We start from the raw sequence: 27,246 nt of genomic DNA on the forward strand, positions 1-27,246 counted from the left end.
ATGGCCATTTCCCATAGTGTTTGGTTCTGTTGCCTTTCTGAAATAACTGCTGTCCCATTACCTCTGTATCATGACATGGAAACATCCTGTACACTGGGCAATGCATCAGTTATTAGCATCATCCATCCATCCACTTCAGGTGACATCATTATACATATGTAAATTCTGTATACTCTGATTTGGTGAAGAAATATGTACAGTAATACTTGAAAAATATGACAGAGAAATGTATTATTTTCTGCATAACAATTTAAATTTTGCAGTAGCATGCCATGAATTTAGAGGCAAATATCTAAAAGGTAGTACATGAAGGCTAGTAATTCACAATTCAATAACTACAAGTTCTTGTGCCTTCATGTCATTTACTTATCCTGAGTGTATTTATACCTTTGTTTAATATGTCGGTGATTGATAATAAAGTGAGAGAGAGTAAATAAACAAGGTGAAGGAATAATCTTGCAGCACTGCTAAGATAAGTGTTGTTGTTTGGAGTTTATAGGACACTTCATTATATGTCAGTGTTCTTGCACACCACTAGTAGCAGGGTTTGTACAGCTAATGGAGTTGTAATCATTAATGGCCCCAGCAGTAACTTCCCACACCATTTCATTACTGTACAGTAATACAGCCTCTCCTTACTTAGCGACGTACTCATTTACTGATGACTTCAATTTATGATGGGGGCTCTGACCAGTATACATACCTAAATGATGTATATTAGAGCTGATTTCCTCCATTCTGTTTATTACAATATACAGTACACTACTGTACAGACATTTAAAAACATACTAAAAATGTTATAAATGGAGCAAGGGTGACATTAAAGCAATATCAAAGATAGTTGACATAAACCCACTATCATTATAGTATGCTCCTCATTTAGCGATGAATTTGTTTATCAATGCGGTATGAGGAATGGAACTCCGTCGTTAAGTGAGGAGAGGCTGTACTGCATTTTGTTTATTTCATTTTCAAATGCATTCAGCTTTAGTATATTTTCATTTATTATACATGTGTTGAGTTCCTATAGTACATTACAATTTGGTAAAGAAATGCAGCTTATGAATGCAAGTGATGATAGTGGTACATGATAATAGCAGGTGGCACTTCTTGCCTCAAGTTTCTACAGTATTGTGCAGGGCTGCATCAACCCTCTTCACACATTTCTATATAAATAAAAAAACACTACAATGTAAAGAATGGAAACCAATACTATTTTTGATGATTAGAAAGCCTAGGAATAACTTTTCTGGCTCTTCTGGAAGTTTTGAAAACATACACTACTATTTTCCTGAATTTTCTTCAGTTTGTTTATTTCAGGAATGTAACTGTATTACAAAAGGTCAGCTGTATATAAATCAGTCAAGTTCTTTTCAAGTCTGACTTCTTTTCTCTTTGTGTAATAAGTGGTTGTTTCTAGCAATTATTTATGGCACATCACTGTACTGCAGGCCTCTTGCAGAACTACCAGCATTCGTAAACTTGCCAGGAGTCGGTGGCAGGAAGAGGAGAGCGCAACCTGTTTTCCAAGAGGAAGGACTTCCTGGGTTTTGCTCTCTGGATTATTTCTTTAAATACAGGTAAATATAAATTCTCTGTTGAACTAAGCCATATTAATTACCAGTGATTCACAGACCTTGGTTGTGTGTCAAGAATGGTAATCGCCGATTTTTCGTAAAATACACTAAAGCCTTTAGTAATGGATTGCAGTAATTTCAGACAAAAAAATTGGCCACACAAACACTAAAAGTATTGGAGAATGAACAAAGGTCTGTAATGAGGGATTTTGTCTGCAGTAATAGTGTCCAGTTGTCTTCTTAGGTACTGAACTACGCATGATGACTCCAACATTAGTCCAGTTCAGAGGAGCCATATCCAGGACTTGTCTGTCTTCATTATTCCCTGAGCCATAGCTACCCATGCCAATCTGTTTGTGCTCAATCACGCATACACTCATCATTCAGTTTCTAATTTTCCCTGGGTTTAGAGGATTTTTGTGTGACTTTATTAACATATTTAGCAAAGAACAATTAACAACAGCCTCTAGAGTAAATGGTGGTGCGAAGAGGAAACGTGTGGTTCTTGGTGTTGAGTAGAAACTTGAACTAATAAAGAAAGTTGAGAATGGCCTGTCACTGGCATGGATAAGTGAAGAAAATGGCATTGTGAAATGGTTTTTGACATTAGTAAAGCAAGGACAAACTTATATTATGTTTTTAAGTTTAGTGTAAATGCTGGTGGAGCTTTACAGTTCCTCTGACTCAGAATAAAAGCTATTTTGAGTCACCACTTTCAATCATGGCAATTTACACCTCATCTTTCCACCATAAAAAGATGAGTAAAATTACTGTAAATTATGTACAGTACTATAAAATAATTATACTGTACTGTAGTACTACAGGTTACAGCACCTGTATTCTTATTGCCTGGTTGTCTTCTGCCCTAGTGAACTAAGTCTGCTAGGTCAGAAGACATGTCATGAAAAATTAATTTTGTAATTTGGAAGTTTTGGACTATCGGCAATATCATACACCACCTCTCCCCTATTAGTCTGTTAATAAGAGGGTTCACATTATTACAATCTTTTCAAGATACATCTCAAAGATTCCCATCCCAAGTGGAGAAATAACAGGATTGCCTTCAATCTTGCCTACATCATGTACATCACCTTGATTGCTTCCATGTGCACTATTCCCAATGTATGATTGGTATTGAAGCAGAAAATAATGGCCCAATAACTTTTTTCTGGTATAGGTTGTATTATGAGGTGGTATTTATACTAATATCATATAAGCGTACACATTCTTGTAAATAATTTTTCTTAACTTAAAATTCAATTTGTTTATTTGCTTCTTCTACTATGTGTTGATTTCAAATTAGGTGTATTAACTGTTCCTTATAATATACAGTTCATAAATCATTTCATAGGTAATTATATCTAGTATAACGTTCATTTAATATGCTGTCCATCTAATGATTTATTCTTAACTTTTTTCTTTAACACACAGGCAGTCTCCCACCAAGGTAGGTTGACCCGAAAAAGAAAAAACACTTTCACCATCACTCGCTCCACTGTCTTGCCAGAGGCACACTGATACCACAGTTCAGATGCCCCTCCAAACTGCAATACCCCCACCCCCACCACCTCTAAGACTCAAGCCTGGCTAACCAGGTTCTCCAAGTCCCTTCATAAATGTTACCTTGCTCACTCTCAAACAACACATCAAATCATAAAAACCACTTGCCTCCACTCACTCCTCTTTAACACACTCACACATAACTGCTGAATGTCCAAGCCCCTCTTCACATACAAAGCCTCCTTTACCCCCCTCCTTCCATTCTTTCATTATATTTACTGTCAATTTCCTTCTTTTACATTCCCTCCCAAATTCATCCACCAACCTGGAGTTTACCTGGAGAGAGTTTCGGGGGTCAACGCCCCCGCGGCCCGGTCTGTGACCAGGCCTCCTGGTGGATCAGCGCCTGATCAACCAGGCTGTTGCTGCTGGCTGCACGCAAACCAACGTACGAGCCACAGCCCGGCTGATCAGGAACTGACTTTAGGTGCTTGTCCAGTGCCAGCTTGAAGACTGCCAGGGGTCTGTTGGTAATCCCCCTTATGTGTGCTCTGTACATTTTCTAGGTCGGCAATTTCACCTGCCTTGAAAGGTGCTGTTAGTGTGCAGCAATATTCCAGCCTAGATAGAACAAGTGACCTGAAGAGTGTCATCATGGGCTTGGCCTCCCTAGTTTTGAAGGTTCTCATTATCCATCCTGTCATTTTTCTAGCAGATGCGATTGATACAATGTTATGGTCCTTGAAGGTGAGATCCTCCGACATGATCACTCCCAGGTCTTTGACGTTGGTGTTTCGCTCTATTTTGTGGCCAGAATTTGTTTTGTACTCTGATGAAGATTTAATTTCCTCGTGTTTACCATATCTGAGTAATTGAAATTTCTCATCGTTGAACTTCATATTGTTTTCTGCAGCCCACTGAAAGATTTGGTTGATGTCCGCCTGGAGCCTTGCAGTGTCTGCAATGGAAGACACTGTCATGCAGATTTGGGTGTCATCTGCAAAGGAAGACACGGTGCTGTGGCTGACATCCTTGTCTATGTCGGATATGAGGATGAGGAACAAGATGGGAGCGAGTACTGTGCCTTGTGGAACAGAGCTTTTCACCGTAGCTGCCTCGGACTTTACTCTGTTGACGACTACTCTCTGTGTTCTGTTAGTGAGGAAATTATAGATCCATCGACCGACTTTTCCTGTTATTCCTTTAGCATGCATTTTGTGCGCTATTACGCCATGGTCACACTTGTCGAAGGCTTTTGCAAAGTCTGTATATATTACATCTGCATTCTTTTTGTCTTCTAGTGCATTTAGGACCTTGTCGTAGTGATCCAATAGTTGAGACAGACAGGAGTGACCTGTTCTAAACCCATGTTGCCCTGGGTTGTGTAACTGATGGGTTTCTAGATGGGTGGTGATCTTGCTTCTTAGGACCCTTTCAAAGATTTTTATGATATGGGATGTTAGTGCTATTGGTCTGTAGTACTTTGCTGTTTCTTTACTGCCCCCTTTGTGGAGTGCGGCTATGTCTGTTGTTTTTAGTAACTGTGGGACGACCCCCGTGTCCATGCTCCCTCTCCATAGGATGGAAAAGGCTCATGATAGGGGCTTCTTGCAGTTCTTGATGAACACAGAGTTCCATGAGTCTGGCCCTGGGGCAGAGTGCCTGGGCATGTCATTTATCGCCTGTTCGAAGTCATTTGGCGTCAGGATAACATCGGATAGGCTTGTGTTAATCAAATTTTGTGGCTCTCTCATAAAAAATTCATTTTGATCTTCGACTCTCTGTCTGGTTAGCGGCTTGCTAAAAACTGAGTCATATTGGGACTTGAGTAGCTCACTCATTTCCTTGCTGTCGTCTGTGCAGGACCCATCTTGTTTAAGTAGGGGCCCAATACTGGACGTTGTTCTCGATTTTGATTTGGCATAGGAGAAGAAATACTTTGGGTTTCTACCTCATACCTCTTCAACCTCATTACCTATACTCTCACTAGCCCATCTTTCTACCAATAGTTGCTTATATCTTACCCTAACTGTCTCCTCCTTTAGTTTATAAACTTTCACCTCTCTTGTTGTTGCCATTCTCCTTGTATCTCATCTACCTCTTACTCTCTCTGTACCTACAACTAAATAATGATCTGATGTATCTGTTGCCTCTTTAAAAACATGCACATCCAGAAGTCTTCCCATCACCCTTTTATTCACCAATACACAGTCCAACAAACCGCTATCATTACACCTTCTATTATATCTTGTGTACTTATTTATCTTCTTTTCCTTAAAATATGTATTACCCATTACCAAACTTCTTTCTATACAAAGTTCAATTAAAGGCCACCCATTATCATTTACCCCTGGCATCCCAAACTCGTGTACTACTCCCTCTACAACAGTTTCTCCCACTTTTAACATTTAGGTCCCCTACCATAATTACTCTCTTACTTGGTTCAAAGCTCCATAAACATCTCCTAAAAACTTTCCCCCCCCCTCCCTCCTCTACACCTCTCTTCTCCAGGTGAATATGCACTGACTATAACCCACTATTCTCATCTTACCCTTATTTTACTCCACATAATCCTTGAATTTATACATTTACATTCCCTCATTTCCTTCCATAACTGATCATTCATCATTACTGCTACTCCTTTCTTAGCTATAACTCAGATATATCTAATCTAATTCCATATACTTTTTCCCTCTGAAACTCTCCTACCCTCTTCAGCTTTGTTTCACTTACAGCTAGGACATCCAGTTTCTTTTCATTCATAGCATTCACAATAATCTCTCTTATCTGCACTACATCCATGCACATTTAAACATTCCAGCTTTTAAAGTTTTTCTTCTTTTTTACATTTAGTAATTAATACAGAAGGGTGCACCCGGCATTTTAGTCGCCTCTTAAGACAGAGACACACACACACACACACATGGGCTTATGGAGGGAGGATCTTCTCCACTTCCCCATAGAGATAAAATGTAATAAATATGAAGAAGAACTATTATGAAAAATAGAAGAGAACTCAGATGGGTGGGTATACATATACAGCAGGGGCCCACTTTATGGCATTTTGCCTTACGGTGTTCCGCTAATACGGACATTCAAATTATGACCAAAACTCACTATACGGCTCCCCCTACCTGACTTTCTAATACGATCACCGCGCCCCACCCGGTTTGTTACATTCTCCATGAGCTCCACGTCTCTCTATTAAGTCTGGAAACTTTCCAAAATTTCAAGTGTTTTAAAGTTATTTCATATACATATACATTTATATGTATGTGTACCGGGCCTAAGTAAACTTGCACACTGTGCTGGCGTGCAGGTACACACTAAAATCACTAATCAAGAATGCCATATTAATAATGATAATACTCAATAATAATCACTCCAAGGCACATTACATGTTGTATATTATGTTAATATACAAATTTTCATTAATCCATCTATAATATTTTTTTCAAAATTATATAATAAACATGCTACATAACATGCAAACATGATATATACACCCCAAAGTAGAATAAATTAACATAAATATGAATTTTTTTCAGTCGTCGTGTCGGAAAGAATAACATTTTCTATAGTTCAACATCAAAGAAAATAGGTACACAATAATATTACTGGGGGTAACTGTAGAAAATTATTCCTTTTGTATGCCTTCACTCAGTATCATTCCTTCTAAATATGGTGTATTACATGAGAATGGGAGTGTTGCTCTTTATTTATTCCACTGTACCAACGTGAAGACAACTTGTACACAATGTAAAGTGTCTGTTTTATGGTATAATACAAACATGTATGAACCAAAACCAGACGCATTCATCTGCTTGTTTACATACTCTGTGTCTCTGCCCTCTCTCATTTACTCATTCTCTCTCTCATTTATTAGTTTTATCTCATTTACTCACCGTATATGCATTTTATCGCTCTGGGACACTTTAAATGTCGTAATATATTACGTGTGGGTGGGGTGGCCTGGCTGGCTACTAAACCTACCACACCCGATTTCTTTCAATAAATACTACTCATCTCGCTCTACATTAAGACTACAAATATTTTAACGTGAGTAATGAGTGTACTATGTGTATTTTACTTGTCTATTGTTTTTATGCCTAGTTCTATTGCTAACTTAATATATGTTAGTGTAAACTTGTTATCTAGCATTTATATGCATTTATAAGTGGATAAAAGGGCTTTCCGCTTTACAGCAGTAGCCTGGAACCTAACCTGCCGTACAAGTGGGGCCCTACTGTACATGCATGTGTAGTGTGACCTAAGTGTAAGTAGAAGTTGCAAGATGTACCTGTTATCCTGAGTGTTTGAGGCAGAAAGAGAAGACACCAGCAGTATTACCATTAAATAAATAACTGCAGGTTTCCATTTCACATTAACTGGCAGGACGGTAGTACCTCCTTGGGTGGCTACTGTCTACCAACCTACAAACTATTATTTTTAAATATTTAGCTATTTGTCTTGAATAAGTCTAAACTGAATGATACAGTCCAATCAAAGTTATTCTTGAGAGTTGTACTGTGGATATTTCAGAGGTGACCTTTTGGGTATCTTGAATAACTATTTGTAAGGTCAAGCCTGATGTAGGTAATACTAATTACAGGTGTGGAACTGAAACTGGGATGATAAGAGGCCACATTCCACTTGAAAGGTTCACAAAAATCACAATAAAGTTGGACAGCATGTGAAGTGCACCGATTCTACATAGTAGGTAAAGCTTTCTATAATTATCCACGGGCTTAAAGTAAATGTTCAATGTTCCATCTTATTAAAAGTACAGTACTACAAATTGCAATATACTACAGTACAGTACTTTACAATAATATTATATGGAACAGACCATACCACTGGCGGGGCTAGAACCCATGCTCAGAGAGTCATAAAACTCTAGACCGATGCGCTAGCCACTGGGCCAGCTGGCTACAACAAGATTCGTCCAACTAGGTACAATGGTACCTCAGGTTACGGATTTAATTCATTCCAGAAGGCTGTTCGAGTGCTGATACCGAAAGAATTTGTTCCCATAAAGAATAATGTAAATTAGATTAATCCGTTCCAGACCCCCAAGTTGGGAGCTGTTCGTGTGCCGAGGTACCACTGTACGGTGAAACCCTGGAATTCACACACACCAGATATTGGACTTTTTGGATCTCAGACACTTTTTTTTGTGTAAAATTTTATTTCAAATTTCAGACCTTGTCCCAGCAACCACACGTATCAGACGCATCCACCCGCCACTTCAGTGTGGCTCTGTCACTGGCTGAGTAAGCATTCATCCGAAACATTTCGCAACTTTTGTGCTTGTTTATTGATAGTGACTGTGAAATAAGCCACCATAGGCCCAAAGAAAGTTCCTAGTGCCAGACCTTTGGTAAAGGGCTGAGAGTGAGGGAAGAATGTGCCTTCTTCAGTGATTCTATGATATGTATAACACTAAAGCAGCAGGAGTCGATAAAGGCTACAGCGCCAGCCAGCAATAAAGTGTAGCATTAACAGTGTAGCAAGTAAGTTAAGCGATTAAGTGACAGAAAAAGGACAACACGAAACTAAATCTTCCAATGTTGTTGCACAGAGCCACTGACAACATATGCCGTCCTGCGTATCTTCCACCACCCTAAACCTCTGCCAGCTTCTCAATAACCACTTTAGTTCTTTACATTCTTCACAATAACCACTTTATTTCTTTACATCCTGTATCATGTTTTTATACAACATTTCTTATTTATAAATTACGTACATTGTTTCAGCATGACTAGTAGTGTGTTTAGTGGTGGTGGCAGCTGCTGCCGCCACCACCACCTCTATACAGCTTATGCTGTCAGTGGCCCTGATAAACCCAACACCACCACTAGTCACATACGTAATGACATACTCTAGAATAAATAAAATATGTTTCTATGTTATTAATATTGTTTGTCATACTAGATGAATTGTGATAGATAATTAAGCTGTTGAGTTGATATTAGCATCATATTTAAGTATTTTGTCCTGTCTCCAAACAATAAACTCTCCTCCCTCCATATGCCAACAAGTGTCTTCAATAAAGGTAGAAGTGGTGTTAAATGTTCATTTCTCCATTTCATTAGTGCTTTATATTTATTTCTCATTGTTTTCTGTATGTAAAACTATAGTTATTCTTTAAAAAAATGTATTTTTGTTAACATTTTTGGGTGTCTGAAACATTATTTCTTATGGGAAATATCACTTCAGTTTTCACACTTTTCGGATTTAGAATGACCTTCTGGAATGGATTAAGTACGAAATCTGGGGTTCCGCTGTATATTTATAAACCATAGGAAGGTTAGCATAGGCACCACTGTGGCCACAAATGCAAGTTTTTACAGACAAATCTCCCACCAGTGTGGCTGTGACTGGCTCTAGCTCAAGTCCCCTCAAAGCCAGGTGGCCCAGTGGCTAGCGCGTCAGTACAGAGTTTGACTCTGATGGCGGGTTCTATCCCTGCCATTTGTATGGTTTGTTTGCAATCATATCATTACAATTTCGTGAGTCATGCTACACAACAGATCCCTACAGTACTACACCACATAATGCTGTAGTGCGTGTAATACTCAACTTGAGAGAGCAGTAGCAGATACAGTAATGCATGTTGAGACTTAATGGAATGTTTTTGAGACAAGTGACAATTTGAAATAAATTTCATATACGTTTTCTCTGTTCAGCCATCAGAGAAAACGTGTATGAATCTGCGTTTGGCCCAGCCACTCCCTCACTCCGCTGTTGTTTACAATTTTCGGCATGAATTATTCATTACTTCTACCTTCGTTTATGATGGCATCTAAAGGTAGTTGTTAGAAATGATTAAATTCAGTGAACAAGGCATGTTGATGTTGTTAATATGGCTCTGGGCCACAATGTAGGTAGCCGGTAGGTGTAGCCCAGGCGGGCTACACCTACCGGCTACCTACACTGACTTCCTACAAATAAATACTACTCGCCTCTCTTCCTATATTAAGACTTCACATATTTTAAGGTAAATAATGAGTGTACTGTACGTGTATTTTACCTCTCTGGGATGTTTTAAATAACATATATTAAGTACGAGACGGGGAGCCAGTGCTACCTGCACCTGACTTCCTACAAATAAGTACCTCTCTCCCTACATTAAGATTACAAATACTTTAAGATAAGTAATGAATTTACTGTGAATGTATTTTACTTTGTGTGTTTTTAATGCCTAGTTCTATTACTAACTTAATATAATTTAGTGTAAACTTGTTGTCTGGCATTTATATGCATTTATAAATGGAAAAAAATGGCGTTCTGCCTTTCGGCGACAGCCTGGAACCTAACCTGCCGTATAAGTGGGGCCCTACTGTATATACAATGAGTAGCTTCAATTAGGGGCTTACACCATAAGAACAAACACAAATGTTTTATTCTAAAGATTTGTGGGTTGTGGTTCTTGCAGCCAGAAATGGTACTAGACTGAGGTATATGGTGTGATTTAACCCTTTCAGGGTCCAAACCGTAGATCTACGTCATGAGCTCAGCTCACTCTGATAAACTGTGAGTGGTAAATTTGGGCCTAGATATGAGAGAATACAACTATGTGGTATGTGTGCACCACATAAAACAAATCCTGCAGCACACTGTGTATAATGAGAGAAAAAAAACTGAGACCGTGATTTTCGATTAAAACAGCGACTTTGAAGTGTTTTTTTGTATGTTTTTTATAGTTGTATTTGTGATTTCTTGGTCTCATTTGATAGAATGGAAGAAATATTACAGAAATAGAGATAATTTTGATTGGTTTTAGCACTGGAAATGGCTTGAAACTGAGCTCAAAGTGGCGGAAATGTTAAATTTTTGCCGATGTTCAAGAGTAAACAAACGACCTCACACGTCTAATACACACCAGCTGGTGGGTCTAATATACATTCACAAATGTGGTGATGATATTTATACAATTATTACAATATTGCATAACAGTAAATCTCTATTTTTTGGAGTGAATAAAAATTCATTATGTGAATAAAAAATAAAAATGGAATTTATTTGTAAAGCTTCAAAACATAACTAATGAACAGAGGAAATGGTAGTTTAGTGCCAGGAATACCTACATTGTTTATTCTGGACCCTATTTTGAAATTGGAATATTTTGAACTTTGTGTTAAATTGGCCAAATCACCAATTTCCGGTCACTTTATTTTGTAATTGAAACAGTTGACTTGGCAATTTCTTGTGCTCAATCGATAGAACAGAAGTAATACTAGTGAAATAGCTAAGAATTTGGTCGACTGGAATAATGTAATTGACCTAAAATGGGAGTCAAAGTCGGCAAAATCGCCGCTTCGTAAATATCGCTGACACATCAAAATTCACGAGAGCATAATTTCGTCAATTTTATATCAAATTTCGTACTTTTTGTTTTATTACATTCACAAAAAGATTCCCTACCATTTCATAAGAAAAAATAAAAAAAAAATTTTCTTGAAAATTCTTGGACACTGGGGCACCACTTCAGATTTTGGCCTTGGACCCTGAAAGGGTTAATACTACACTTGCTTGTTTTGGAGTTTAGATTGTATTTTGATGTTTGAGCTGTGGCTCTCCTCAAACCCATATGCATTTTTTCCTAGAGTTACCAGTAAATACCATTTCTGGTGTCTGCAACACTTTTCCACATGTAATGCTCGCAATAATAGTGCTTCATGGGAAAATTGTTCAAATTAAAGTAAACTGGGAATTATAATAGGGAAAATGAGACAGGTATTCGCAGACTGCATTATTTCTGATTAACATTCAGTGAAATAATTGCAGGATTTCCTTACCAATAGCATTTTGACACTCGTTGATATAGCCGACTTAGTGCTTCATCACATGAGTTTTCTAACATTTTCACGCTCTTCGGCAAGATTATCAGACATAAACTGTCATTATTACAAGTGTAATATACTGTATATCTTTACATATTTAGAATATAATAGTGTGTCTGCAGATTCTTCCACTGTCCCCACACAAGGCCTACAGTTATGGGGCTTTCATTATACAGTACAGTAGTATATGTTATGACAAATTTTAGTTTCTTTACTGACTAGGTAAAAATATTACTATTTGTATCTGTTATAATATTAAGTACATGTACATAATGTGAGACTTCTAATTTTACCAAATACAGCATACAAAGCCATGACTATAAATTTCGTGATTAGTCATACATAAGTAGGATGCGTGTACATCATATGTCATAACATGCCTATTGCAAATATACCTACTCCGAGTAATATTTCATATTACCTAAATACGTACAATGGAGCCCTCTTAGGCCCCATGGTGACATTTATACAAATATAAAAAAAAAAAAATTCAAAAAGAAACCCGAAATAGTTTACAGCAAAGTTCTAGCAGGTCGTGTCTGTTTGGTTGAATGCCCAGCAAACGGTCGCCTACCGAGTGATTTGTTTACTGAACAAAGAGTTCGAATACCGAATTGTTAGAGTACAGAGCTGTTCAAGTACCGAGGTTCCACTGTAATAAACCTATAATTCAATATGCTACCAGCAGAGATATCAGAAGTGATGCTGGAACAAAGATAGTTCTAGATCAGCCAGACTCTGAATGACTGTCGTGTCCTACTGGTCACTAGCAGCAACAACCTGGTTGATGAGGAAAGGCTGAATAATCCTGAAAACTAGTCACAGGTGTATTCATGGAATGTTATAATTGTGTTTGGAACAAGTAGTTCATCAATACATTACCCTAATCAAACTTGCATTTTCCTCAGGTTGTCATCCAAAACATCCAACAGTTACCAGGATACCCATTGATTGCTGGGTGAGCAGGGTCCACATTTTAGACAACATAAGAACAGAAGAAAGGAACACTGCAACAGACCTATTGGACCATGCTGGGCAGGTCCTTCTCAAATCCAACCCACCAAGAAACTTGAAATGTTTCAATCATTCTTCGACCGAAAAATTTATGTACAATTATCTAGGATAACCCAAAAAAAGTCTGAATTATTTCCACTGGAGACCTTGGTTACTTGTGTATTGTTCCAGCCATGGTAGTGTGACTTATTCTACATAACCATATATCTCACCCTGCCCAGGATTCAAACTTGGAACCTCTTGGTTGTAAGCCAGCCACAATAGAAGACCTATAGCCATTAGTTCATATACCCATGTGTATGGATTCATATATGTACTTGTTTGCACTTTGATATTTTCTTTCTAGTAAAAACTTCTATACATTCTTCATATACACCATTGGTAGTTTTAAACACCACACACACACATTCAAACTTAACAGAAGTACAGTACTGTATATGGTCAATAAAATTTGCTTTTGAGTAAACTTCTGTATTGTGAAAAAGAAATGCCAATCAAGTTATCTCATTTTAAAATCATATACATAAAGAGCAACAATATTTTTATATGAAAACTCTGATAAATACAGATGAAGAGAAAAATATTTTTAAGAAATTGTGTTCACACTAACTTTTTTGAAATGAAACACGAGTGAACACCTAATAGAGTCTAACAGACAGAAGATTGGTCAAATTTACATTTAGGTGTGAAAAAATTTAATATAAGATACCACGAGGAAATGATGATCAGGCCTACTATGTTTATGGAAATATTTGAAGGAAAGAGCATTCGGAAGGAGGGTGTGAGTGGGTGTGAGTGGCTGGATGGAGCGAGAGTGCCCACGGCCGGGCGGGGAAATAGAAGACACCATACAAGGAAAATCCCCGCCCGCCCGTGGCAGTTTTGCTGCTGAGCCATTGAGCAGTGCTTACTGTGGGGGCGGGGGCGGCCCTGACAGGGGCGGGAATGCCGCATGGAAGGCCATGGGGACCCCTTGGGTTGGCAGAATCCCCGGGTGGAGGGTTTGGTGAGGTGGTGGTGGGGTGTTGGGTTCATATTTCCGGGGGCGGCCGCGAGACAGGTGGCGTCGCTTCACAAACTCTGCGTCGTCTACCATCCAGAACGAGCCAAAGTCGTCCTCATAGCGCACAAAGCACTTGTGCAGCGAGAGGTTGGTGCGGATCGCATTCTGGACCACCAACAACGACATTAGAGAAAAAAGAGAGAAAAAGTCAAAGCACAAGAAAAACTCTAGAGAAAAAGGTGAAAAGCCCACCTACACGCCCATAAAATAAGGCCCCTGGCAGACAGACATACAGTGAGCGCCCTCTGCTCTCTCACTCCACCAAAACACAGGTACATGTTGACTGTGAGGAGCCACAGAGAGCGGAGGGCGTGGATTTTGCCAGGGGGGGCGGCAGCAGGCATGGTCAGGAAAAGGTGCAGGTTACAAAGGGTAACATACCCAGTGGCGCAGCGCTGGGGTCGCCTCTTGTAAAATTCCACTTCATCCACTGTCCACACTGCGCCCTTGACGTTCTCCACACGCATGAAACATTTGTGAAGGGACAGGTTGTGGCGGACGGCATTCTAAACGGAACAATACACAAAACAGTAAGCACAAAGCAAATTAATAACCAAAATAACAAAGAATAAAAATAAAATGGATTATTCCTGGATCTATGGAGCAGCCAAAAGCAGCAGCTAATGAGTGTTACTTGCCTAAATAATACTTGTAAATGTTACACTGGCTACAGTGCAATCAAATTAATTCTTCAAAATGTTACTCACTTTCATGCTGTATATTTGTAAATAAAGAAAAACAATAGAAAATCTGTTCAAATGTTCATTACTTGCCTGTGGCACCATGCAATGTAATGCATAAATAAAGAAGTAATATTCTACACTATGAGAATCAAAGAGATCAGGCCTGTCATAACTCGCCAAGACGCGGCAGCCATCAGCCAGACGGCAGTTCAAAGGGGAAATCATAGAGCTTTACTGGTGCTAGCAATAACAAGCAAAGTGTCCTGGGAAACTGAAAGTCATGTCTGATCTCTGGCGGGCACTCGAGGACAGACAAACACACAGGAGATGAGAAAGACTTAGTGCCTGCAGGCAGTGGAGGGGCCGAGGTTCTGGGAGTGTATGCCTGTGTACAACTTCCAATAGATCCCACGATGGAGACAAAAGTAATAGTATTAATATGGGACAACAGATGGTGCGGAAATTATATGCAGCCACTGTCACTATCGTGCCCACACAGCTGATAAATTAGAATTGTAAAAAAAAAAAAAAAAATTATGAATAACTTTTTTTAATCCACTGAATAAACATACCTGAAATGCTATTCTCAATAATAAAATGTCTATAATCAACTATAATTGATTCTTCATGATTAAGAATGATCTAAAATACAACTAATGAAAGTAGTTACAAATCCTATAGTTAATTAAAAATCTTTAATACAATTTTTGAACAAAATAATTAAATATAGCTATAAGTATAATGTACTTGAATCTTATACTAGTACTAATGAACAGCATTACTTTCATAATAGCTAAACAACTAACTTCTGTTATTTTCTGTGCATTATCAACTATGACAGTGACATTATTTGACAGCTATATGTTTATATTTATCTTCTATCAATTCTACAAATTTTTGTTAATATGGGTACTGCAATAATATTAGACCTACCTACCTAGAAATTTTAATCTTGTACATTTTTATCACCAATGAAACTGTATATATATATATATATATCTCCTTTCTTTTAACGCACTGGCTGTATCCCACTGAGGCGGGGTGGCCCAAAAGGAAAAACAAGTTTCTCTTTATAAATTTAGGAACATATACAGGAGAATGGGTTTTATGTATATATATATACATATTATATAATGTTTTCAGATATTTGGGAGTTGACTTGTCAGCAGATGGGTTTATGAAGGATAAGGTTAACCATAGAATTGATAAACGAAAAAAAAAGGCAAGTGGTGCATTGAGGTATCTGTGGAGACAAAGAATGTTATCCATGGAAGCAAAGGGAAGGTATGAGAATATAATGATACCAACGCTTTTATATGGGTGTGAAGCATGGATTGTAAATGCTGCAGCAAGGAGGCGGCTGGAGGCAGTGGAGATGTTGTGTCTAAGGGCAATGTGCGGTGTAAATATTATACAGAGAATTCGTATGTTCAGTCATATGTATCCCTAGTGTGTATCTGTTAGCTTTTGTCTGTCACATGTAATGGGTTACAGGTAAACTGTATGCCGGTATGGTGCAACAGTGTATGTTTTATGATTTAATTGTTTTTCACCCTTGGTTACAGGGTTCATTGTTGTAATGAAGTGTATAAAAATAAGTATTAGTGAGAAGGCAGAAGAGGGGCTGTTGAGGTGGTTTAGTCATTTAGAGAGAATGGAATAAAGTAGAATGACTCGGAGAGCATATACATTTGTAGGGGTCATCCCCGATAAGGTATGGGGGGGGGGAATAAAGGTTTTATGGGCAAGGAGCTTGGACTTCCAGCAAGCATGTGTGAGTATGTTAGAAGTGAATGGAGACAAATGGTTTTTGGGACCTGATGAGCTGTGGAGTGTGAGCAGGGTAATATTTTATGAAGGGATTCAGGGAAACCAGTTTGCCAGATTTAAGTCCTGGAAATGGGACATACAATGCCTGTACTTTAAAGGAGGGGTTTGGAGGGATGTCTAAACTGTCATATCTGAGCCTCTGCAAAGACAGTGATGGTGAAAGTGTTGAATGATGAAAGTTTTTTCCTTCTTTTGGGCTTTTCTTTCTTTTTGGGTTACCCTGCCTCGGTGGGAAATGGCTGACATGTTTATATATATATTATTATAATCAAAAAGAAGCGCTAAGCCACAAGGGCTATACAGCATTATATATATATAAAATATATATATATATATATATATATATATATATATATATGACAGAAATGTTAAAAGCAGGGGGGGATATAGTGTTGGAGTGGTTGGTACTTTTGTTTAATAAATGTATGAAAGAGGGGAAGGTACCTAGGGATTGGCGGAGAGCATGTATAGTCCCTTTATATAAAGGGAAAGGGGACAAAAGAGATTGTAAAAATTATAAAGGAATAAGTTTACTGAGTATACCAGGAAAAGTATACAGTAGAGTTATAATTGAAAGAATTAGAGGTAAGACAGAATGTAGAATTGCGGATGAGCAAGGAGGCTTCAGAGTGGGTAGGGGATGTGTAGATCAAGTGTTTACATTGAAGCATATATGTGAACAGTATTTAGATAAAGGTAGGGAAGTTTTTATTGCATTTATGGATTTAGAAAAGGCATATGATAGAGTGGATAGAGGAGCAATGTGGCAGATGTTGCAAGTTTATGGAATAGGTGGTAAGTTACTAAATGCTGTAAAGAGCTTTTATGAAGATAGTGAGGCTCAGGTTAGGGTGTGTAGAAGAGAGGGAGAATACTTCCCGGTAAAAGTAGGTCTTAGACAGGGATGTGTAATGTCACCATGGTTGTTTAATATATTTATAGATGGGGTTGTAAAAGAAGTAAATGCTAGGGTGTTCGGGAGAGGGGTGGGATTAAATTATGGGGAATCAAATTCAAAATGGGAATTGACACAGTTACTTTTTGCTGATGATACTGTGCTTATGGGAGATTCTAAAGAAAAATTGCAAAGGTTAGTGGATGAGTTTGAGAATGTGTGTAAAGGTAGAAAGTTGAAAGTGAACATAGAAAAGAGTAAGGTGATGAGGGTATCAAATGATTTAGATAAAGAAAAAATTGGATATCAAATTGGGGAGGAGGAGTATGGAAGAAGTGAATATTTTCAGATACTTGGGAGTTGACGTGTCAGCGGATGGATTTATGAAGGATGAGGTTAATCATAGAATTGATGAGGGAAAAAAGGTGAGCGGTGCATTGAGGTATATGTGGAGTCAAAAAACGTTATCTATGGAGGCAAAGAAGGGAATGTATGAAAGTATAGTAGTACCAACACTCTTATATGGATGTGAAGCTTGGGTGGTAAATGCAGCAGCGAGGAGACGGTTGGAGGCAGTGGAGATGTCCTGTCTAAGGGCAATGTGTGGTGTAAATATTATGCAGAAAATTCGGAGTGTGGAAATTAGGAGAAGGTGTGGAGTTAATAAAAGCATTAGTCAGAGGGCAGAAGAGGGGTTGTTGAGGTGGTTTGGTCATTTAGAGAGAATGGATCAAAGTAGAATGACATGGAAAGCATATAAATCTATAGGGGAAGGAAAGAGGGGTAGGGGTCGTCCTCGAAAGGGTTGGAAAGAGGGGGTAAAGGAGGTTTTGTGGGCGAGGGGCTTGGACTTCCAGCAAGCGTGCATGAGCGTGTTAGATAGGAGTGAATGGAGATGAATGATACTTGGGACCTGACGATCTGTTGGAGTGTGAGCAGGGTAATATTTAGTGAAGGGATTCAGGGAAACCAGTTATTTTCTTATAGTCGGACTTGAGTCCTGGAAATGGGAAGTACAATGCCTGCACTTTAAAGGAGGGGTTTGGGATATTGGCAGTTTGGAGGGATATGTTGTGTATCTTTATACGTATATGCTTCTAAACTGTTGTATTCTGAGCACCTCTGCAAAGGCAGTGATAATGTGTGAGTGTGGTGAAAGTGTTGAATGATGATGAAAGTATTTTCTTTTTGGGGATTTTCTTTCTTTTTTGGGTCACCCTGCCTCGGTGGGAGACGACCAACTTGTTGAAAAAAAAAAAAATATATATATATATATATGTATGCGCAAGGAATTCGCAAGAGCAGGCGAAATATACACAAACACTGATCTCTGGCTGAGAATGGTATAGCACTGCATACCTTGTTCCAAGGTTCGAGTCTCCTTCAGCCAGAGATCAGTGTTTATATATATATATTATATATATATATATATATATATATATATATATACACAGTGGACCCCCGGTTTACGATATTTCATTCCAGAAATATGTTCAGGTGCCAGTACTGAGAGAATTTGTTCCCATAAGGAATATTGTGAATTAGATTTCAGACCCCCAAACATACACATACAAACGCACTTACATAAATACACGTACATAATTGGTCGCATTGGGAGCTGATCGTAAACCGGGGGCCCACTGTATATATATACGTATATATAACCGGACTCGAGTCTTGGAAATAGGAAGTACAGTGCCTGCACTCTAAAGGAGGGGTTTGAGTTATTGGCAGTTTGGAGGGATATATTGTGTATTTTTATACGTACAGGAAGGCCCCGCTTTACGGCGTTTCACTTTACGGCGTTCCGCTAATATGGACATTTCAAATTATGACCAAAACTCACTATACGGCTCCCCCCACCTGACTTTCTAATACGGTCACCGTGCCCCACCCTGTTTGTTTACATTCTCCATGAGCTCAGTAAGCACTAAGTCTCTCCATTTTGTCTGGAAACTCCAAAATTTCAAATGTTTTTAAAAGTTATTTCATATTTTATATATACTCTGATAATTATACTTATGTATACCTGTACCTAAATAAACTTACATACATCGAGTCATTTAAATGTCGTATATTACGTTAATATACACATTTTCATTAATCCATCCATGATATTTTTTTCAAAATTATATAATAAACACGATGCATAACATATAAGTAAGATAAATACACCCCACAGTAGAATAAATAAATTTAAATGTTTGATGTGAGCAGACGACTTCCACAAGTGACGCCATAATAACAATACTCACCGAGTCTCATTAAATGTCGTATATTACGGTAATATACACATTTTCATTAATCCATCCATGATATTTTTTTCAAAATTATATAATAAACACGATGCATAACATATAAATAAGATAAATACACCCCACAGTAGAATAAATAAACATAAATGTGAGATGTGGTAACAGACGACTTGCACAAGTGGTGATAATAACAATACTCACCGAGTCTCATTAAATGTCGTATATTGCGGTAATATACACATTTTCATTAATCCAGCCATGATATTTTTTTCAAAATTATATAATAAACACGATACATAACATAAAAAGATGATAAATACACCCCACAATAGAATAAATAAACATAAATATAAGATGTGGGAGCCTGGTTTGTTTACATAACTCTGCGCCTGTTACCTCTCATGTACTCATTCTTTCTCTCTCTCATTTATTCGTTTTATCTCATTTACTTACTCCTGACCCTACATTAAGACTACAAATATTTTAAGGTAAGTAATGAGTGAACTGTATATACATTTTATCGCTCTGGGATGCTTAAATATCATAGAATAGTATGTGTGGGTGGGGTGGCCTGGCGAGGTAGCCTGGCTATTACAATACATACCACACTTGATTTCTTACAATAAATACTACTTGTCTCACCCTAGATTAAGACTATAAATATTTTAAGGTAAGTAATGAGTGCACTATGTGTGTATTGTACCTTTTTATTGTTTTTTGATGCCTGGTTCTATTGCTAACTTAATATATGTTAGTGTAAACTTGTTATCTAGTGTTTGTATGCATTTATAAGTGGAAAAAAAGGGTGTTCCACTTTACGGCGATTTCCGCTTTACGGCGGTAGCCTGGAACCTAACCTGCCGTATAAGTGGGGCCCTCCTGTATATACTTCTAAACTGTTGTATTCTGGGCACCTCTGCAAAAACAGTGATTATGTGTGAGTGAGGTGAAAGTGTTGAATGATGAAAGTATTTTCTTTTTGGGTCACCCTGCCTCGGTGGGAGACGGCTGACTTGTTGAAAAATAAATTATATATATAATATATATATATATATATATATATATATATATATATATATATATATATATATATATATATATATATACATACACTGTGCCAAATAGGTAAAACTGGACAATTAACAAGAACTCATTTAAAATCAAGTTTTCTAAAATTTTCTTTTATGTTTAAAGATATATTTTTTCATTTATGTTAATGTAAAAATTAATAATTTTGTACCAAAACAACCTTAGAAAACTTACCTAACCTTATTATAACAAGTGCAATTTAATTTATCCTAATACAACTAAATATATTTTAAATAAGTTTATAATAATCTAATAATAAACAAACACAATGAAATACACAAATAACCCGCACATAAAAGAGAGAAGCTTACGACGACTGGCTCATCCTCCTTATTCCCCACTAATACTACTACTACTACTGATGAAATTAAGACACATGTGCGGAGTCTGGTTGTCTTTGTTGTGGACGTTTCGCCATCCAGTGGCTGGCGAAACGTCTACGATAGGGATGCCCGGGTGTTGGGCATGTGTCTTAATTTCATCTTGTCGGTATTATATACCATTCTTGTACTACTACTACTACTACTACTACTACCACCACCACCACCTCTTCCTGCCTATATATAGCCGTCCTGCTCCACTTCTGGCTAGTGTGACTTTGTAAATGGTCCAAGTTGGACCGAAACATCGTCGTAACCTTCTCTCTTTTATGTGCGGGTTATTTGTGTATCGTTCCAGTCATGGTATTGTGCCTTTTTTGTTATTTAACAATGAAATACATTTTTTTCATTAGTTTCAGAATGATTTTTACAAAATTATTGCATACATAAATTTTTGCTTGCCTTATTTGGCAAGAAGAGTGTTGCTATTTAAGCCAAAATTGCAAGTTTTACCTATTCGGCACGACATATATACACATATGTGTATATACAAGTAAATTAATGTATATACAGTATGAAAAAAGTCATGCTTCTCAAACCAAACTTGCCAGCTTGGCTCACTCTGCAATGAGCACTGCCAAACAAGCTGAATGTGTATTTACAACTCCACCAAAAATCAATCGGAACATCACAAAAGATGTTTAATTCAGTAGAGTACAGTAATCCTCAATGCTCATAAGAGATATTTGCCAATTACTGATCATCACTGATATCAAATACAGGCATTAACACTATCAGACATTGGTTACAAAATTATCAGTTTATTATTACAATCACAGCCAAACAATCTCAACTCTGTCCACCACAATCATCATTACTGGTTACTCACTTCCACTTATCAGTCTGTTAATGTGTTGCTGATTAGTCAAATGTGTGGTTGATTTATCAAGTACAGTAACTGTCTCCACTCCCAAACTACTGTTACAGTGAAACCTTGACTTACCAGATTAATAGAGAAAAGGGGGTGTCCACCAATGCTGATTATTTGTTAAAATCCAAATTAGATTTTATGCATAATTGCAACTATTATGAACAATTCTAGATTTATGAGGTTTGTCCATTAATCCAAAATCATTTTAGCTAGAAAATGGACAATTCTGGATTTAATGGATATCATTTGTTAAATCTTGAATCAACTTACCCAGAAAACTAATAATAATGGACAGTTTTGAATCTGACAGACTGTATTCACCATTGCTCAATACAGTGGACCCTTGGTTATCAGCCATAATCCATTCCAGAAGGTCGGTCGAAAACCGAAATAATATTTCCCATAAGAATTAACGTAAATCCATTTAATCCATTTCAAACATCCAAAAATATTAGCAAAAAATACATTCTTTAAAGATTAACTATAGTTTCACATACAGAAAACAATGAGTACATTCATATTTACCTTAAAATATTTGTATCATAATGTAGGGCGAGAGGTGAGTAGTATTTATTTGTAGGAAGTCAATGTAGGCAGCGATAGATGTAGGTACAGTACACATATGTAACCCCCACCTGGGCTACACTACACAGCCATATTATTACCATGTTCACCGAGTTTAATCGTTTCTAACAAGTACCTTTAGATGCCATCATAAACAAAGGGAGAAGTAATGAATAATTCATGCTGAGAATTGTAAACAAATGCATATGATGGGCAGTTACTGGGCTATATGCCAGAATCGGTTTTCTCTAACACTGAATCAGAGAAAACGTAATGTTTACTCTCCACCCGACTCTCTACTCGACAGCACATAAACATTGCATGTTTATATGCTATGTAATGTGTTTCTTACATAATTTTGAAGAAAATATCATATGCGGATTAATGAAAATGTCTATACGTATATTAACCTAAAATAAGAGAATAATAATCACTCTTGGACACATTAAATAAGCATAAATCATACATAAACATTACTACACTCCTTGCTTCTATGCCTGCCTGCCTGCTACACTCCCTGCCTTGAATTCTATCATGTTTCTCACTTTCTTTACCAAAGGAACTTTACCAGGAGCTTTCTTTGGGTCCATGGTTATTTATTTCACAGTTGCACTTAATCAATAACCACCAAAAACAATGGGTTATAGCAAAATGTTTGGATGAATGAGCAGAAGCTTCCTCACTCACCCAGAGACACAGCTACACTGACTCAGGAACAGCTGGTGGACGCATCCAATACGGCCGATAAGCAAAATAATGGCCAATAACCGAGGGTCCACTGTATTATCCAGCCACAGAGTTTGTCTGCTAAATTCAAAGTTGCATATTCTCAATGTCACAAACATTGAAAAAATGTGTCCCCTTTATGTTAATAATCAAACCTGTATTTACTCTTAATTAAACTTGCTTTTTCCCATCATGTAGTTTATGGGGCATGATTTTTTTTTTTATATTGTGCACACTCACCACACAAACCCATTCCCTCATATCAGTGTCAAAATTTACCACTAACAACCTATCTGAGTGACTCAAGCTCATGGCATAGAACTAAATAAGGACTCTGGCCTCAATGATGTAGTTCTACATGATGGCCACTGAAAGAGTTAACAGGGTGCCTCAACCATAAGAATGACAGCTACCCTCTTCTTTCTATCCTCCAGAGGCTGTATGATGCTTACAAGTTAATTATTATTATAATCAAAAAGAAGCGCTAAGCCACAAGGGCTATACAGCGCTTACAAGTTAAGCACTTTCCCCTTAACATAATGTAATAATTTTATGACTAGAGAGAATAAAAGTTAACTAGTAAGGAACGGAGTGGTCAGCAGTCAGGAAGAACCCCAGTCAGCAAGTCAGAGAAAAACAGAATCAGAGGTAACACATCCTCAAATATATTGTGATAAAAAGTGAGATATCTAAATTGTGTCATGACAGTACAGTATGTGAATGTGACCCTCAAGTGACTTAAGTGTATAATTGAGCAGTGCATGTTTTCTATCATGTTATTAGCAACCAAACCAGTTCTTGAGATACATGTATGAAAGATGTGCATCACTAGTGCTGCAAATATTACTAATGTATTATTGTTTAATCATTAGCATTGTCATTGCTTTTATTAGTACATATGTTCGAGTCGTGAAACAAAGCTGAAGGGGGTGGGAGAGTTTCAATGGAGAGGAATAAATGGGATTAGGTCAGGGGTTTCAAATAGAGTTAGAGCTAAAGAAGGAGTAGCAATAATGTTGAAGGATAAGCTATGGCAGGAAAAGAGGGACTACAAATGCATAAATTCAAGGATTATGTGGAGTAAAATAAAGATTGGATGTGAAAAGTGGGTTATAGTAAGCATATATGCACCTGGAGAAGAGAGAGAGAGATTCTGGGAAATGTTGAGTGAATGCGTGGGGAGTTTTGAATCAAGTGTGAGAGTAATGGTGGTTGGGGATTTCAATGCTAAAGTGGGTAAAAATGTTATGGAGGGAGTAGTAGGTAAATTTGGGGTGCCAGGGGTAAATGTAAATGGGGAGCCTTTAATTGAGCTATGTGTAGAAAGAAATTTGGTAATAAATAATACATATTTTATGAAAAAGAGGATAAATAAATATACAAGGTATGATGTAGCACGTAATGAAAGTAGTTTGTTAGATTATGTATTGGTGGATAAAAGGTTGATGAGTAGGCTCCAGGATGTACATGTTTATAGAGGGGCAACTGATATATCAGATCATTATTTAGTTGTAGCTACAGTTAGAGTAAGAGGTAGATGGGAAAAGAGGAAGGTGGCAACAACAAGTAAGAGGGAGGTGAAAGTGTATAAACTAAGGGAGGAGGAAGTTCGGGCGAGATATAAGCGACTATTGGCAGAAAAGTGGGCTAGTGCAAAGATGAGTAGTGAGGGGGTTGAAGAGGGTTGGAATAGTTTTAAAAATGCAGTATTAGAATGTGGGGCAAAAGTTTGTGGTTATAGGAGGGTGGGGGCAGGAGGAAAGAGGAGTGATTGGTGGAATGATGAAGTAAAGGGTGTGATAAAAGAGAAAAAGGTAGCTTACGAGAGGCTTTTACAAAGCAGAAGTGTTATAAGAAGAGCAGAGTATATGGAGAGTAAAAGAAAGGTGAAGAGAGTGGTGAGAGAGTGCAAAAGGAGAGCAGATGAAAGAGTGGGAGAGGCACTGTCAAGAAATTTTAATGAAAATAAGAAAAAAATTTGGAGTGAGTTAAACAAGTTAAGAAAGCCTAGGGAAAGTATGGATTTGTCCGTTAAAAACAGAGTAGGGGAGTTAGTAGATGGGGAGAGGGAGGTATTAGGTAGATGGCGGGAATATTTTGAGGAACTTTTAAATGTTGAGGAAGAAAGGGAGGCGGTAATTTCATGCACTGGCCAGGGAGGTATACCATCTTTTAGGAGTGAAGAAGAGCAGAATGTAAGTGTGGTGGAGGTACATGAGGCATTACGTAGAATGAAAGGGGGTAAAGCAGCTGGAACTGATGGGATCATGACAGAAATGTTAAAAGCAGGGGGGGATATAGTGTTGGAGTGGTTGGTACTTTTGTTTAATAAATGTATGAAAGAGGGGAAGGTACCTAGGGATTGGCGGAGAGCATGTATAGTCCCTTTATATAAAGGGAAAGGGGTCAAAAGAGATTGTAAAAATTATAGAGGAATAAGTTTACTGAGTATACCAGGAAAAGTATACGGTAGAGTTATAATTGAAAGAATTAGAGGTAAGACAGAATGTAGGATTGCGGATGAGCAGGGAGGCTTCAGAGTGGGTAGGGGATGTGTAGATCAAGTGTTTACATTGAAGCATATGTGTGAACAGTATTTAGATAAAGGTAGGGAAGTTTTTATTGCATTTATGGATTTAGAAAAGGCATATGATAGAGTGGATAGAGGAGCAAAGTGGCAGATGTTGCAAGTTTATGGAATAGGTGGTAAGTTACTAAATGCTGTAAAGAGCTTTTATGAGGATAGTGAGGCTCAGGTTAGGGTGTGTAGAAGAGAGGGAGAATACTTCCCGGTAAAAGTAGGTCTTAGACAGGGATGTGTAATGTCACCATGGTTGTTTAATATATTTATAGATGGGGTTGTAAAAGAAGTAAATGCTAGGGTGTTCGGGAGAGGGGTGGGATTAAATTATGGGGAATCAAATTCAAAATGGGAATTGACACAGTTACTTTTTGCTGATGATACTGTGCTTATGGGAGATTCTAAAGAAAAATTGCAAAGGTTAGTGGATGAGTTTGAGAATGTGTGTAAAGGTAGAAAGTTGAAAGTGAACATAGAAAAGAGTAAGGTAATGAGGGTATCAAATGATTTAGATAAAGAAAAATTGGATATCAAATTGGGGAGGAGGAGTATGGAAGAAGTGAATGTTTTCAGATACTTGGGAGTTGACGTGTCGGCGGATGGATTTATGAAGGATGAGGTTAATCATAGAATTGATGAGGGAAAAAAGGTGAGTGGTGCGTTGAGGTATATGTGGAGTCAAAAAACGTTATCTATGGAGGCAAAGAAGGGAATGTATGAAAGTATAGTAGTACCAACACTCTTATATGGATGTGAAGCTTGGGTGGTAAATGCAGCAGCGAGGAGACGGTTGGAGGCAGTGGAGATGTCCTGTCTAAGGGCAATGTGTGGTGTAAATATTATGCAGAAAATTCGGAGTGTGGAAATTAGGAGAAGGTGTGGAGTTAATAAAAGCATTAGTCAGAGGGCAGAAGAGGGGTTGTTGAGGTGGTTTGGTCATTTAGAGAGAATGGATCAAAGTAGAATGACATGGAAAGCATATAAATCTATAGGGGAAGGAAAGAGGGGTAGGGGTCGTCCTCGAAAGGGTTGGAAAGAGGGGGTAAAGGAGGTTTTGTGGGCGAGGGGCTTGGACTTCCAGCAAGCGTGCATGAGCGTGTTACATAGGAGTGAATGGAGACGAATGATACTTGGGACCTGATGATCTGTTGGAGTGTGAGCAGGGTAATATTTAGTGAAGGGATTCAGGGAAACCGGTTATTTTCTTATAGTCAGACTTGAGTCCTGGAAATGGGAAGTACAATGCCTGCACTTTAAAGGAGGGGTTTGGGATATTGGCAGTTTGGAGGGATATGTTGTGTATCTTTATACGTATATGCTTCTAAACTGTTGTATTCTGAACACCTCTGCAAAAGCAGTGATAATGTGTGAG

General features: G+C 37.9%; 1 protein-coding gene and 1 long non-coding RNA gene across 15 annotated transcripts in view; one reads left to right on the forward strand and one right to left on the reverse strand.

Annotated features, from left to right (window-relative positions):
- LOC138852989 (uncharacterized) overlaps window positions 1-13,972 on the forward strand; it is a 51,388-nt gene extending 37,416 nt beyond the window's left edge. The window contains exons 2-4 of one of the 2 annotated variants that reach the window (XR_011392228.1): window positions 1,463-1,580; window positions 7,690-7,797; window positions 12,832-13,972. This is a non-coding gene — a long non-coding RNA (uncharacterized lncRNA). The remainder of the gene's footprint in view (window positions 1-1,462; window positions 1,581-7,689; window positions 7,798-12,831) is intronic. The other variant, XR_011392229.1, reaches the window with a different exon arrangement.
- FoxP (forkhead box P) overlaps window positions 1-27,246 on the reverse strand; it is a 913,334-nt gene that overhangs the window by 17,245 nt on the left and 868,843 nt on the right. For 12 of the 13 annotated variants that reach the window (XM_070086983.1, XM_070086981.1, XM_070086982.1 and 9 more), the window contains one exon: window positions 14,382-14,506. In XM_070086983.1, the coding sequence (XP_069943084.1) occupies window positions 14,382-14,506 (125 nt within the window). Of the gene's footprint in view, window positions 1-13,966; window positions 14,106-14,381; window positions 14,507-27,246 lie in introns of those variants that run through there. The other variant, XM_070086984.1, reaches the window with a different exon arrangement.

This window comes from Cherax quadricarinatus, chromosome 20, assembly GCF_038502225.1.
Source record: "Cherax quadricarinatus isolate ZL_2023a chromosome 20, ASM3850222v1, whole genome shotgun sequence".
NCBI lineage: Eukaryota > Metazoa > Arthropoda > Malacostraca > Decapoda > Parastacidae > Cherax > Cherax quadricarinatus.